Here is a 14,714-nt window from a genome sequence, read left to right as displayed (position 1 = left end):
GTATTGAGGTTATTGACACACCTCATGGTATATGGCTGATACAAAGGAAATATGCATTGGAGATGTTGGAAAAATATGGCATGACAGGATGCAAACCGGTTGATACACCATTGGATCAAAATGTTAAGTTGATGGATGATGGATCTTATGTTGAGGATGTCACTATGTTCAGAAAGATGGTCGGTAGTCTTATCTACTTGACCATTACAAGACCAGACTTGAGTTATGCTGTTGGATTGATAAGTCAGTTTATGCAGAAACCATGCAAATCACATTTGGATGTAGTGAGAAGAGTTCTTAGATATGTGAAGAAGACAGTTGGATTTGGCTTGTTTTATGAAAAATGAATCAAGCCTACATTGTTTAGATACTCAGATGCAGACTGGGCAGGTAGCTCTATGGATATAAGATCTACTAGTGGCTATGTATTCTCATTTGGATCAGTCATGGTAAGTTGGAGCAGTAAGAAGCAACCTACAATTGCTCTATCAAGCACTGAAGCAGAGTATAGAGGCATTGTATTGGCAGCATGTGAACAGACATGACTGAGATTGATCTTATATGACATGGGGATAGAGATTGATGGTGGAGTCATTATGTATTGTGGCAATGTTAGCAGCATTATGTTGGCAAAGAACCCAGTCTACCATGCAAGGACAAAACACATAGAAGTGCACTATCATTTCATTAGAGAAAAAGTCATTGATGGAGAGATTGACTTGGTCCATGTGAAAACAAATGACCAAGTTGTTGATATCTTTACCAAATCATTAGGTAAAGATAAGTTTGAGTACTTTAGGAGTGCACTTGGAGTCTTATGTGTGCAAGCTCATTCTAAGCTTGAGGGGGAGTGTTGATAAATACGACATATCCTAAGTCATATCCTATGGATGTATGTATCTAAAATAGAAGCATATGTAAAGTGTCCTTAAGTTGGGGGTATCTATCTTTTGAGGATACCACTTGTGGTAGTTGACTTTTGGAGAGATGGAGAAGAACAATGGAGGAGAAGAAAACATGGAGCTCCTGACCTCTAATCTGATTTATTTACGGACTCCCTCCACTTCAGTTTTTATTAGTTGGATGAGATAATCTCTATTCCTCTTCTTACTATACTCTATGTACACATTGTACTTTGTCATTTTTTTCTTGTTCTCTCTTCATTTGAGGCACATTCGTCTTTAAATGGGGGGTTGTTGGGGATAAAGGCACTGTGCATAGCCACATGTATATTACTTTATTGATAGTACCTGCACCTGCACACTACAAGTGGCGGGCGCCCATCACTGTCACTTCATTCTTTCTTCTTTCAGTGACAGTAGAATAAAGGGAAGGCCGATCACACATTGTGACTTTTGGAGTTTCCACTCTTAAGTCTCTCTCTCTTACTCTCTTGTTTCATCCATCATAGCTCACACCTCTCTTGCTTTCGCTTGCTCGTGCTTTCACTTGGGCTTCTCCCTTCATTTTTTCCCCTCGATAAGAGAAATGACTGAAATATGCTGACAAAACATTACTATTGGAAAATGGCAGTACTCTACTTTACTATTGAAAAGTGACTCTACGCATTTCAACAAAATTAACAATATAAAAAATTTTATTTTTCGAGAATACAAAAATGATTTTTTAAAAAAAGTTTCATCATGGAAGCCTTCTCCTCATTGGTGGGTGCACTCTCTCTCTACATGCTAAACGGCTAAAAAGTGACCTCAAACTCTCGCTAATGCTTGCCTTAGTCTTAGGTTAAGGTTGTATAAGCCTTAAGCCTTAGTTCTAAGGCTCTTTTTAGCCATTGGATGCTTCACACGAGGAGGTTCTTTCTCGATAATCCCCAAGCTCATTCTTGTGGCCGAATTCTCCCCAAATCTTCGAGTTTTCTTCAAATGAGGATGATGTTGATGATGTTGATTAGTTTGAATAGCAATGTGCATAAGAGGAGGTTGGTAGCATTTTTGCTGACGTCGACGAGCTTTACTAGTTCATTGATTAGTCCATTTGTTTTCCCTTTTTCAAGGTTAAAATTCTTTGTTAAAATTTTTCTTACATAATCCTCTTCTTCTTGTCCTTTTTCTCCCCTCTCTCTCTCTCTCTCTCTCTCGTGCATGGGCTTGTAAACCAAACTGTTTTATTATAGTTGAGGAAGAGGTAGTGCAAGCTTGCAAGATTGCCCGATTTGGGAGAAATGGGATATAAGAGGTAGTTGTCATTGAGGCCAAGGTTGGTGAGATGCAAAAGGTTGCTATATTTGGGGGATGCTTGGCTTAGGCAAGAAAATATTTCCACCAAGGTAGCTAGTGGGGGCAAGTGAGATAGGTGTGTTGGGGTGGAAGGGCCCACAGCCTCGATGGAGGTTGGTGGCAAGGAGAGGCTATAGGTTGGGAAATGCCCCTTGGGATCGTTATTTGATAGGGGTGACAAACATGTGATTCGGCTCACCAACAAGGCTTTGTAAATGGCTTGAGCTTGACTCCATGAAAAATACCGACAAAGAATGGAGAGAAGGGAATCTATGTGAAACCTAATCTGGGATGCCCCACTCAATCAAGCTCTCCCACCCCCAATCATACCTAGTCCTCCTCCAAAGCTGATACAAGTTGTGGATTAGTGTCTTGACCTTACTCTCATAGTTTTCTTATAAAAGTGTGCCCTAAGGGTGCTAAAGGGTTCTTCCCAAGACTGAGTTGTACATATTCATACATTTTCATTTGCAATATAAACATATTTTAACAGAGTTTTAATGCTTCTCAATAAAAAAACACTAGCATGCGCGGAACGCTAGGCTGCTTAGTGGCAAGTGAAGTTATTGCACGATAACTTTGCTCAACAATCCATTTCTTATCTTTCTCTCTCCTCTTTTCCCTCTTTGTTTTTAATTTTTTAATTTACTCTCTCTCTCTTGTCCCCCAAAATTCCTTATGTCTAATTCTCTCTCTCTCTCTTTCTTTGCCTTCTATTTTAGTTTATTTTTCTCCTCTCCTTGTTCTCTCTCTTTCTCTCTCTCCTTTTATTCTCCCCCCTCTCTCCTCTCTTTTCCTTCTCTCTTCCTCTTCTCTTATTTCCTTTTTCTTCTTCTTCTTCTTCTCTCTCTCTCTCTCTCTCTCTCTCTCTCTCTCTCTCTCTCTCTCTCTCTCTTCTTTTTCTTTTTCTTCTTCTTATTCTTCTTTCACTTTCTTTCCTCCCCTAGTCTCTCTTAAAATATGTAAATTTTATATTTTTCCTATATATAATTCTCCTTATGTATCTATTCTCTCTCTTTTTCTCCTCTCTCTCTCCTTTTATTCTTTCTCTCTCTCTCTCTACCCCCTTTTTTTCTCCTCCCCTTCCTCCTAATTTTCCTTTTTTTCTTCTCTCCCTCTCTCTCTTTTAATTTTTATTTTTCTTTCTCTCTCTCTTTCTCTTCCCCCTCTCTCCTCTCTCCCTTTCTCTCTCTCTCTCAAAAAATATTTAAATTAAAAAAATACTTTTCACTTTTCTCTTTTTTTCCATCTCTTTTCCTCTTTCTTCTTCTTATTTTTCTTCTCTCTCTCTCTCTCCCGTTTTCTTTCTCTCTCCTCTTTTTTCATTTTTCTTCTTCTTTTCACTTTAAATTTTTATTCTCTTTCTTTTAAATTTTATCTTTTCGCTCTCTATAATTCACTCTCCTTTTCTTTTCTTCTTTCTCTCTCTCTCTTCCCCTCATTTTAATTAAAAAGAAAGTTTAAATTAAAAAATTTAATCTAAATGTGAGAGAGAGAGAGAGAGAGAGAGAGAGAGAACCTAGGCTTTACACATGAGAGAGAGGGGGGAGGGGGAGAAAAAAAATGTTTAATTTAAAAAAGACTATTTTCTTTTATATTTTTCTCTCTCTTCTTTCTATTTTCTTATTTTTATATTTATTTTTCTCTTTTTATCTATCTCCCTGTCAAAGTATGTGAAACATTATGTTAAGAAAACTTTAAATTAAAAAAAAACTTTTAAAAATATTTAATTAAAAAAATTCAAATTAAAAAAATTAATCTAAGAGATAGAGAGAGAGAGAGAACCTAGGCCCTACACATGAGAGAGGGAAGGGGGAGGAATTTAATTGAAAAAGGGAGGGGGAAAAGAAAGAGAGAGATTATAAGTGAGAGAGAAGGGAGGGGGTTTTAATTTAAAAAAGGGAGGTGGAGGCTTTAATGAGAAAAGGAAAGAGGAAAAAAAAAATGAGAGATTACATCTGAGAAAAGGGGAGGGGAAGAGGTTTTGATTGAAAAAAAGAGGTTAAAAAATGAGGTAAGTTCTAGGGGTTTTGATTGAAGAAAGGAGATTTGTAAAAGGAGCTAGATTGGGGAAACCCTCTGAACCAACCTAACCAAAAATAATATAGTAATAAGATGGAAAGGCTTTTGATCTTTTGGCAAAAAGGCTTTTTTTGGAACTAATCTGAATCCAGCCTGAGGCATTCGGGGATCCTTCGTGCGTATGCTGCCCCCTCTCTCTCATTTTTCTTGTCGGTGGGTTGCCCGTCGGCAACCACTTTCACTTTTGGATTGTGTTTCCTCCTGTACGCTCAACTACCCCATGGGTACCACCTTGCCACCCTTCAAATACGTTACCGCTGGCACCGCAGCTGATCGATCCTCCATCGCTGCCGCCGCCTTAGCGGGTATCTTCCCTAATCCTTCAGCCAGGAGAGAACTTCCCTGCTTTGATTTCTCCATCGCTGCTACCGCCTTAGCAAACATCTTCCCTTATCCTTCAGCCAGGCTCATATTAACATCTCCCTCCTTTCATTTCTCCTCACATTCAACTACAAACAGGCCGCCTGTCTTTCTTTATCTTTTTAGAATACTTCTGTTCAGACGTCTCCCAGAAGTACAGACTGCATACCTTTCTCTGCCTTCATACAAGGCCATCTCGAACGAGTACACCGCACTTTCTCTTCCTTCATACAATACATCATCTCATACCAGTACACCGCGTTTGTGACACGAAGTGTGCTCACGCCCATGGCGGCACCCGTTTCAGACGAGTGGAGCGGCTCCCTTCGCCGTTTCGCTAGCCAGCGCATGTTCGACTACGGCTCCAGCTCAGGCCGGGAGAACGCCTTCTCTCGGTCGCTGCGCTACCGGCGCGAGGGGGACGACGACGAGGAGGCCCTGAAATGGGCCGCCATTGAGAAGCTCCCGACCTACGATCGCATCAGGACGGGCATCCTGAGCACTGTGTCCGACCATGGCAATGTCGTGGACGTCACGAAGCTTGGACACACAGAACGAGCTCAGTTGCTCGAGAAAATCCTGCGCGTTGCAGACGAAGACAATGAACGCTTCCTTACCAAGCTCAGGCAAAGAATTGATAGGTGCCTGAAAAAAAACTATTATTCCATTAGGATGTGATCAAATGAAACTCCTACAGAATTAGCATGTAAATGTAATTAAGAGAAACGACGTCATGATATAAGAAGACCTTCCTATATTGTGAGGAAAATTTCACAATATACATCTGTATTGAATCAGATCGGTTTCTCTCATGACATCTTTGTTTCTCAAAATCGATTATGTTGGTATATTCATATAAGCGATCTAGGCTCACACGCGGGACATATCTTATAACTTGCAGGGTTTGCATTGAGCTTCCTAGCATTGAGATTCGTTTCCAGAATCTCAACGTGGAAACCGATGCTCATGTCGGGAAAAGAGCCCTGCCAACACTTGTGAACTTCAGTATAAATGTCATTGAGGTATTTTGTGAACTGTTCCCTCGTGCCAGTATCATAATCTGCCAGCTCAAGTACTGATCAAATGCGTCACTACTAATTACAATTTCAAAGTTCAGATAACATTTTCTTCTCCCTTGTAGGATTTCCTTGAGAGCCTTCACCTGTTACGGACAAAGAAGAGAAGATTAACCATTCTCAATAACATCAACGGCATTGTCAAACCTTCGCGGTAACTTTACTGGAGGCTATAGCTGTGCAATGATATATCTCATGGTTCATACACGATGTGCAATCTGATCAATTAGCTCTTTTCACAGAATGACGCTTCTTCTGGGACCTCCAGGCTCGGGAAAGACAACTCTCCTACTCGCGCTTGCAGGAAAGCTCGCTCCTGGTCTTCGGGTTAGTACATATCCAAAAAATAAAAATCCCCATACATACACACTGTTGATTGTATATTACATACATGTAGTTTACATTTCAGGTTTCAGGGCAGATAACCTACAACGGACATACGTTTTCTGAATTTATTCCTCAAAGGACTTCGGCTTATATCAGTCAAGACGATTGGCAAATTGGTGAAATGACTGTACGAGAGACCCTGGATTTCAGTGGCCGATGTCAAGGAGTTGGGACGCGATATGGTCAGTATCGTTTCTGGAACAAAAGTACTAATTATTGCTTGTAAACAAGTTCAGGAGTTTCCAGAAGAGATGACTATGATTTAAAACGCAACCTTATCAATTTCCATCGATTTAAAACGTACAATGCCTTTGTTACGAAGGTATAGCTTGTGACACCAATGTGCTTGCAGATATGCTCGTCGAACTTCTGAGAAGAGAAAGGGAAGCTGGAATAAAGCCAGATCCAGATCTTGACATATTCATGAAGGTGAACCTTTTCTTATGATCAGATTCTCAGTTTAATGGCACTAAATTTGAATTCTACACCGTAACATTCCATCCCAATTTCAAAAACTTGCAGGCTATTGTCATGGAAGGGCAGGAGACCAACATCGTCACAGATTACGTGTTGAAGGTACGACGCTCGGTAACTTAGTGACGGAAACTTAGGCGTGTACGATAATACGAATTTTCCAAACTAATGAGACTTCTGTCTTTACGATGCGATAGATATTGGGCCTTGATGTCTGTGCCGACACATTTGTTGGAAACGACATGCTACGAGGGATTTCTGGAGGACAGAAAAAACGGCTAACTACAGGTAATAATACGTTACTTGCAAATGTGAATGCAGTTTTACAATACAGGTGATCACTGTTAAGTTGTTGCAATAAAGTTCCACAGCTGATCAGTACTTGGACTTGTAATGGCAGCAAAAGGGTCTGTTTCTCATACTGCAATCCTTTATATGCATTCAGGTGAAATGCTTGTAGGACCTGCTGGAGCCTTTTTCATGGATGAGATTTCAACTGGATTAGACAGCTCAACCACTTATCAAATCGTCAAATGTTTGCGCCAGTTTGTGCATCTCTTGGATGAGACAATGATTGTTTCACTGCTGCAGCCTGCTCCAGAAACGTTTGAGTTGTTTGACGATGTCATTCTTCTCTCAGATGGCTACATTGTTTATCAAGGACCTAGAGACTTGATAATGGACTTCTTTGGGGCCATGGGCTTTAAGTGTCCCAAAAGGAAAAGCATTCCGGACTTTCTACAAGAGGTTCTCTTATTTACCTTCATAACTGACATTGTTTATACAAAAAGTTTAATACATCCTGCACCCCCAAGGAAAAAAGGTCTATAAATAGAAGTGGATTCTTGTGCAGGTTACATCAAGGAAGGACCAAGAACAATATTGGATGGGTGAAAATGGAGCCTTCCAGTTTATCACTGCCAAACAGTTCTCAGAAGCATTTCAGGATTTCCATGTCGGTGAACGCATTCAAGATGACCTGTCTGCACCCTTTGACAAATCAAGAAGCCATCCGGCATCGCTTGCAACAGAGAAATATGGATTAGGCAAATGGGAAATGTTGAAAGCCTGCTTGTGGAGGGAATCACTGCTGATGAGGCGCAATTCCTTTCTCTACATTTTCAAAACATTGCAGGTTTCTCCTGGATTTTCCACTTTGATAAAGCAACGCAGTGTTAGACTGATTTTCTCACCATCTTCATTAATTGTGCAGATATCCATAGTATCCCTTATTACAATGACTGTATTCTTCCGCACCAAACTACACCCAAACAATGTTACAGATGGAATTTTGTATTTGGGTGCTCTTTTCTTTGGTCTGGTCAACGTCATGTTCAATGGATTTGCTGAGATTTCGATGACTATCGCTCGCCTGCCTGTCTTCTACAAAGAAAGAGATCAAATGTTTTACCCTGCATGGGCAGCTTCCATACCCACAATTGTTACAAGATTACCATTGTCTCTGCTAGAAGCAGGAATTTGGGTTACATTGACATACTATGTTATTGGATTTGCACCTGATGCCAGCAGGTTGTCTTTTCTTTTCGTTAATATCAGTAACCCTTGAATGGCAGCAAATTTGTTGGCATTCGTTACTAATGAAAACCTTTATCTTTACACAGATTCTTTCTCCAAGTTCTGCTGTTTTTCTTTATCTCTCAGATGGCATATGGCCTTTTTCGGTTCATTGGTGCTGCTGGAAGGAAAATGACTGTGGCAAATACTTTTGGAGCCTTTGCACTTATGGTGATTTTTGTTATGGATGGATTCATCATATCCAAAGGTATATTCTTGCAACATACAATAATTGTGCAAATCATCGTCCATACAAGCGGTGCTCTTATAAACTGGATCACTGGCAGATGACATACCCAAATGGTGGAGGTGGGGATACTGGATCTCACCTATGATGTACGGGCAAAATGCACTTGCAGTAAATGAATTTCTGGCTTCTCGCTGGAACATGGTGTGTGATGCATTGGTTCATTCAGGTTGCTCAAAAATGGGAGGTTTAATTTAAAACTTGTAATTCATAGCTCTTGGATTTTAAGTTACAACCTTTATATTGCAGCCATATATGAACACTACATTTGCTAGCTCTGTCGGCAGAGCTGTGCTAGCAGAGCATGGATTGTTTCGCAATGGCTATTGGTGTTGGATTGGACTAGGGGGACTGATTGGATTTACCATAGTCTACAATCTGTTGTTCACTGTGGCATTGACGTATTTGAATCGTAAGACTTCACTGAATCTTACTAATATTAGTAGACGTATGCACTTCAATAAACCGTATAACAGCATGGTTACTGTACAGTAGACGTGAGAATCTCATACTTTCTTGCTACAGCCCCTGGGAGGACACAGGCCACCATACCAGAACAGGATACTGAAGAGAAAGGTGTGACTCAAATAAAGCAAGTACCAACTCTGTTACAATCAAAATCAAAGATGCTATCCTTCACAGAGCAAGGAGAAGGTTATATTAAGTCATTTCTATCACAAAAAAAGTTTTGGCATCTTCTCTATCTGTACTTGTGCTTACAGTTACTGGTTTTGTAATACATAGGCATACAAATACTAACAAGGACGAACAATCCGTTGTTTCCCTGTACTTCTAACTTAAATGAAGTTGCCAATGGAGATGCAAGAGCCCACAGAAGGGGAATGATATTGCCATTTCAACCATTAACCATCTCGTTTGACAACATAAACTACTATGTTGACATGCCTGCTGTGAGTATCACCATGATACACCTTTTAACTTGATTCTTGCACATTTCAATTCAAAGAGCACTTCAGTTGTTTGACTGTTGCACCTTTACTCCAGTAACATTCTACTCTGGATTTGCAGGAGATGAAGCAGCGAGGGTTTACAGAAGCTAGGCTTCAGCTATTACAAGGAGTCACTGGGGCCTTCCGGCCAGGCTTTTTGACAGCTTTGGTTGGCATGAGTGGTGCAGGGAAAACTACATTAATGGATGTGTTGGCAGGGCGTAAAACAGGAGGATACATTGAGGGAAACATAAACATATCAGGTTATCCAAAAAACCAGAAAAAATTTGCTCGAATTGCAGCATACTGTGAACAAACAGACATCCATTCACCAAATCTCACTGTTCGGGAGTCCATCATTTATTCAGCATGGCTGCGTTTGCCAAGAGAAGTGGACAAACATACAAACATGGTGATATATTGTTTTGCATTTTTTAAGATGCAGAGCCATACTGATTGACATTAATACTGCTGCTTATAGTTGCTTCCTTTCACATTGCAGATGTTTGTCAATGAGGTGATGGCACTTGTGGAGCTTGATTTGATCCAGAATGCATTAGTCGGACTTCCTGGCGTTAATGGCCTCTCCACAGAACAGAGGAAAAGGTTAACTATTGCTGTGGAGCTTGTGGCCAATCCATCTATTATATTCATGGATGAGCCGACTTCTGGATTGGATGCACGAGCTGCGGCAATAGTCATGCGAACGATTCGCAATACAGTTGACACAGGCCGCACAGTTGTCTGCACAATTCACCAGCCTAGCATCGGTATTTTTGAGGCGTTTGATGAGGTTAATGGCTCTCCTCCTCTGAAGTTTTAATTCTACCATGAAGCTTTGAGCTATCTTAACTCACTGAATCCATCCAGCTGACACTAGGATTGTTTACCCCTTGATGACAGTTACTTCTTATGAAACGTGGTGGTCAAGTTATCTATGCTGGGCCTCTTGGACACCACTCAAGCAAGCTCATTGAATACTTTGAGGTGAGCTTCATATACAACCTTTGCACAAAGATATAGCAGGTAATTGTGACTATCATGCTTATTGTAATTTGGGTTCCAAACTGCAGGCTATTCCTGGCGTACCCAAGATCAAAGAGGGATACAATCCGGCAACCTGGATGTTGGAAATTACTTCCCCAGGAGCAGAAACTTGTATTGGGGTCGACTTTGCTGAGATATACAGATCATCTTCCCTCTTCGAGTATGCATGATGTTTTCCTGTTCTTGTGATCTCTGAACCAGCACAAAATCATCAGACCTACTAATCAGTCCCCTTGTTTCTTTCCCATAGAGAAAACAAGGCTCTCGTGAAGGAGCTAACTACCCCAGGCCCTGGCACACAAGACCTTCACTTTCCAACAAAATATGCACAGAGTTTTTCAGTGCAATGTATCGCCTCACTTTGGAAGCAAAATTTGTCATATTGGCGCAATCCAGATTACAATGCTGTGCGAATTTTCTTCACAACAGTGATAGCTGTCATGTTTGGAACAGTGTTTTGGGACCTTGGTTCCAAAAGGTGAAGTTTTTCATGCCTATTCACCTTCAATATCACGAGAATTTCAGCTCAAGTGTTTTAATGTTGTGCTTGTTCTTTGGTTCATTTGGTCAGATCCAAGCAGCAAGATGTTGACAACATTATGGGGGCTATGTATGCTGCTACACTGTTTCTTGGTATATTCAATGCAAACACAGTTCAACCAGTTGTAGATATTGAAAGAACCATCTTCTATCGTGAGAAGGCAGCTGGAATGTATTCTGCATTATCGTATGCTTTTGCACAGGTGAACTGCTGCTCTATACATTGGTCAGGCCTCAAAATTCAGAATTAAAGCACATAATAATCATTCCCCTAGAACCAATATTAATTGATATTACAATCATTCCCCTAGAAGCATTAATTTAGGTGGACTGTACTTACAGGTGCTGGTTGAGGTTCCTTATAACATTCTACAAACTGTCCTTTATGGTGTTATAGTTTACACCATGATGAGCTTTGAGCTGACAGTGGTGAAGTTCAGCTGGTTTCTCTTTTTCATGTTTTGCACCTTCCTATATTTTACCCTGTATGGTATGATGATGGTGTCTATAAGTCCAAACCTTATTTTTGCTTCCATCATTTCATCATGTTTCACCAATCTCTGGAACCTCTTCTCAGGCTTCATGATACCACGACCAGTAAGTCAAAAGTCAACTTTTCATCCTAGCAATTTTGAGTTCATAACCTGAAGTTCCATTGTCACATGTTTTAACTCATATTTTATTGGACCACAGCATATTCCTGTGTGGTGGAGGTGGTACTATTGGGGAAACCCGGTTTCATGGACACTCTATGGCCTGATCACCTCTCAGTTAGGTGATCTTGATGGTGTCAGCATTGAAGTCGTTGGAAGGGGCCAACAGACAGTGACCGAGTATCTACATGAATTTCTCGGCTTTCAGCATGAATTTTTAGGGGTTGTGGCAGGTGTTCAAGTTGGGATGATAGTGTTATTTGCCACGGTGTTTGCATTTTGCATCAAGTTCTTGAACTTCCAAAGGAGATGAGGTAAACATTTGAATCAACCTAAATCCTTGGTAGCAAGAGAACAGACTATTACCTAAACTCACTATTACCCCTAGGCTCTCAAAAAACTGCCACAATGGCGTTCACGTAACAGTCCAATCTTAAATACCATTCTGAACTCTACAGTGGCAAATCACAGTGGCAAGGTCTTACTCATGGATCATTCTTCAGAATTAGTGATTCATATCAATCTTGCCTCAACTGAGCAGCAGTAACAGGTAACCTTCTCAAGGATATCATGCCACGGCATTGTCTCTGTTGGTTGTTGCTTGATCGCCGTTCAGAATGGGCATTGACAAACCATGGAACTTAAGTGACTTGGCTGCACAGACTTCTGATAAACTCCTATAGCCACTATAGGAGTTCAGAATTAGGCCTGCCCACTATGATTTGCCACGCTACAGGATAGAGTATTACCTAAATTCACTATTACCCCTACAACCTCAAAACTGCCACAATGGCTTTCATGTAACAATTGGAACAATTTTAAATCCCATTCTGAACTCCTGTAGTGGCAAATCATAGTGGACAGGCCTAATTCGTGAATCATTCTTCAGAATCAGTGATTCATATCAACCTTGCCTCAACCGAGCAGCATTAACAGGTAAGCTTCTCAAGGATATCATGTCACGGTGCTGTCTCACTTGGATTGTTACTGAATCAGCATCAACAACATGGGAAATAAGTGATTGGCCACACAGACTTGTGACAAAGGTATTGCCTATTAGCTCCACTTGGCAGCATTACGACAGAAAATCCATGAGCCAGCATTGACATCCGTGCCCAGCTCCCATGTGCCTGCTACACTGCTTTATAGCCCTCCATGGTTTCATAAAGAGGGACTGAATCCTGCAGAAAGAAAAAGAAAATTATGCATGGCTGCAAAGATACTGCCAAATGCTATAACTGGATGGTTCTTATACATGATTCAAGGACAACTATCCAGTTTTAACCAGGGTCAAGGACATGTTTGTTTTTATGACTACGTAGAAGTCATGTTTCTCCCTGAGAATTGTTGACGGTTGTGAGGTTCACATAAAAAAGCAGTGTTCCACAAGCCAAAGTCAAATATTTTATCTGATACTTACGAGGCCATAAATGGTCGTCACACCAAGGGGATCTGAATCTTGCAGCATGAAGAAGCAACTCACACACACACACATGATGGTTTTGTGATTCACCTGAGATAGATTGTCAGACATCTCTCTCACCTAGCTATACAAGGCAGCTGACATGCAACAACCAAGCCTTCTGCACAACTGAAAGAGAACCAAAAGACCACATGGCAATCGGCCAAAGATTGAACTTACTGAAGGCTCTGAACACACACACACACACACACACACACTCTCTCTCTCTCTCACGGTTTTGTGATTCACCTAAGATACATTGTCACACCTCTCTCACGGAGTAGGGTGTGCATCAGCTAGCTTCACACTAGCCGACATGGAGCAGATCAGCACAGGTTTTAGCCAGCTCTACAAGCTTGGGTTGACCAGCCACTAAGGAGCACTTCATCTGCAGGTGTCCAGTGTACTATGCGACCAGACTTCGCCTCTTCCTCGTGGGGCTGTACCACCATAGAGAACACCACCTGCACCCCAAAAATGGCAACTTGCAAACATCTAGGAGCCTCTGTCCAGCACACTTACCAGTTTCTTCAGAGTTGCAACCGCCTTGGATAATTCAAAGTGATGCCTCGGACAAAGGCACAAAGGCCTCACTGGGGGATACAGATAGCACTCGCATTAAGCAGCGTGCCTCCACATTTCAGCCTGTCTCCTGGATAGGTTACGAGGAACATCGCGATATATCCAAATGAGATCCATCCATTTACTCTCTCTACAGCTTGTCATATTAGTTCCATTTTGCAATTGTACCAGGTCTCTTGTTCTTTGTTTTTTTGTTAGCATTGCCCTTGAGGGCATAGTAGGTGCTCCACACCTAGTGGAAGCAGTACGGGGAGAATAATGTTAATGAATTAAAAAATGCACATGTTTTGGCCAACATATATTTTATTATCAACATCAATTATACTAAGAATCAATAATTGGAACAAATGTTTCCTCTTCAAAAAATATGACTCCATTTACAAAGATTTGAATTAGTACTCTTCAAATTAGTTCACGTGAGTATCTAAAAAGAGATAAATAGGATTGTTGATATTACTCATATAAATTATTACTTATATATATATATATTTATATACCAATGGATAAGAAATAATGTTCAACTGAGGGCAAAGGCTGATGCCAAGCGAGGTGATAAGTCAAAAGTAAGATGATACTTCCTTACCACTTAAGACCCTGAAGGGGCGCACAACCCGGCCCAAGGGGAACTCTGCCCACCTCCCATTGATTAGGAGCCTAATACTTGTATGCAAATGTAGGTACACTTCATGGTCACCCCATTGGCGATGAGATAACCCCTTGGACACACTCTCAGTGAGCAAGACACCCATGTATGGCACTTGACATGTATGCAGTCAATGTAATATGTATGGCACTGAGGCTTCCTTATACAGTAATGGCAAAGCAAATTGATACTTAAATGTTCTTGGGATCATGCTCAGTATGCTCAAGAAGTTTCTTATTATGATGCTTAGGCTCCTCAACCTCATGAGCCACTCATATAGTGCATGTGGGAATTGGGACAAACATTGTTTTAGTCATGGGTACTCAGGAATAGTCACAAAAAGGCTGCTATAGTAAATTCTATATTGCACCTGGGAGTGAACCCTATTTCTCCTCTGGA

At 40.9% G+C, this 14,714-nt stretch overlaps 1 protein-coding gene across 2 annotated transcripts; it reads left to right on the top strand.

Moving 5' to 3' along the window:
- Nucleotides 1–4,601: 4,601 nt before the first annotated feature.
- On the top strand, nucleotides 4,602–13,967 carry LOC148020226 (pleiotropic drug resistance protein 1-like). 2 transcript variants are annotated; one of them, XM_087700547.1, is made up of 24 exons: nucleotides 4,602–5,320; nucleotides 5,581–5,701; nucleotides 5,821–5,909; nucleotides 5,998–6,082; nucleotides 6,165–6,324; nucleotides 6,495–6,571; nucleotides 6,665–6,718; nucleotides 6,814–6,904; nucleotides 7,062–7,363; nucleotides 7,470–7,751; nucleotides 7,830–8,146; nucleotides 8,239–8,399; nucleotides 8,479–8,582; nucleotides 8,688–8,850; nucleotides 8,964–9,092; nucleotides 9,183–9,349; nucleotides 9,468–9,800; nucleotides 9,891–10,181; nucleotides 10,292–10,375; nucleotides 10,462–10,595; nucleotides 10,686–10,913; nucleotides 11,007–11,178; nucleotides 11,318–11,572; nucleotides 11,669–13,967. In XM_087700547.1, exons 1-24 carry the CDS (start codon nucleotides 4,968–4,970, stop codon nucleotides 11,939–11,941), a joined length of 4,425 nt encoding a protein of 1,474 aa, XP_087556673.1. In that variant the 5' UTR covers nucleotides 4,602–4,967; the 3' UTR covers nucleotides 11,942–13,967. The 2 variants fall into 2 exon arrangements, with proteins under 2 accessions (XP_087556673.1, XP_087556672.1); XM_087700546.1 differs by having other exon boundaries at nucleotides 7,470–8,146.
- The last annotated feature ends 747 nt before the right edge of the window (nucleotides 13,968–14,714 follow it).

Source organism: Lygodium microphyllum, chromosome 19, assembly GCF_053477565.2.
Source record: "Lygodium microphyllum isolate KBCC chromosome 19, Lygodium_microphyllum_v1.1.10, whole genome shotgun sequence".
Classification (NCBI taxonomy): domain Eukaryota; kingdom Viridiplantae; phylum Streptophyta; class Polypodiopsida; order Schizaeales; family Lygodiaceae; genus Lygodium; species Lygodium microphyllum.
The sequence above is the reverse complement of the archived record's forward strand: the minus strand, read 5'-3'. Positions and strand labels throughout refer to the sequence as shown.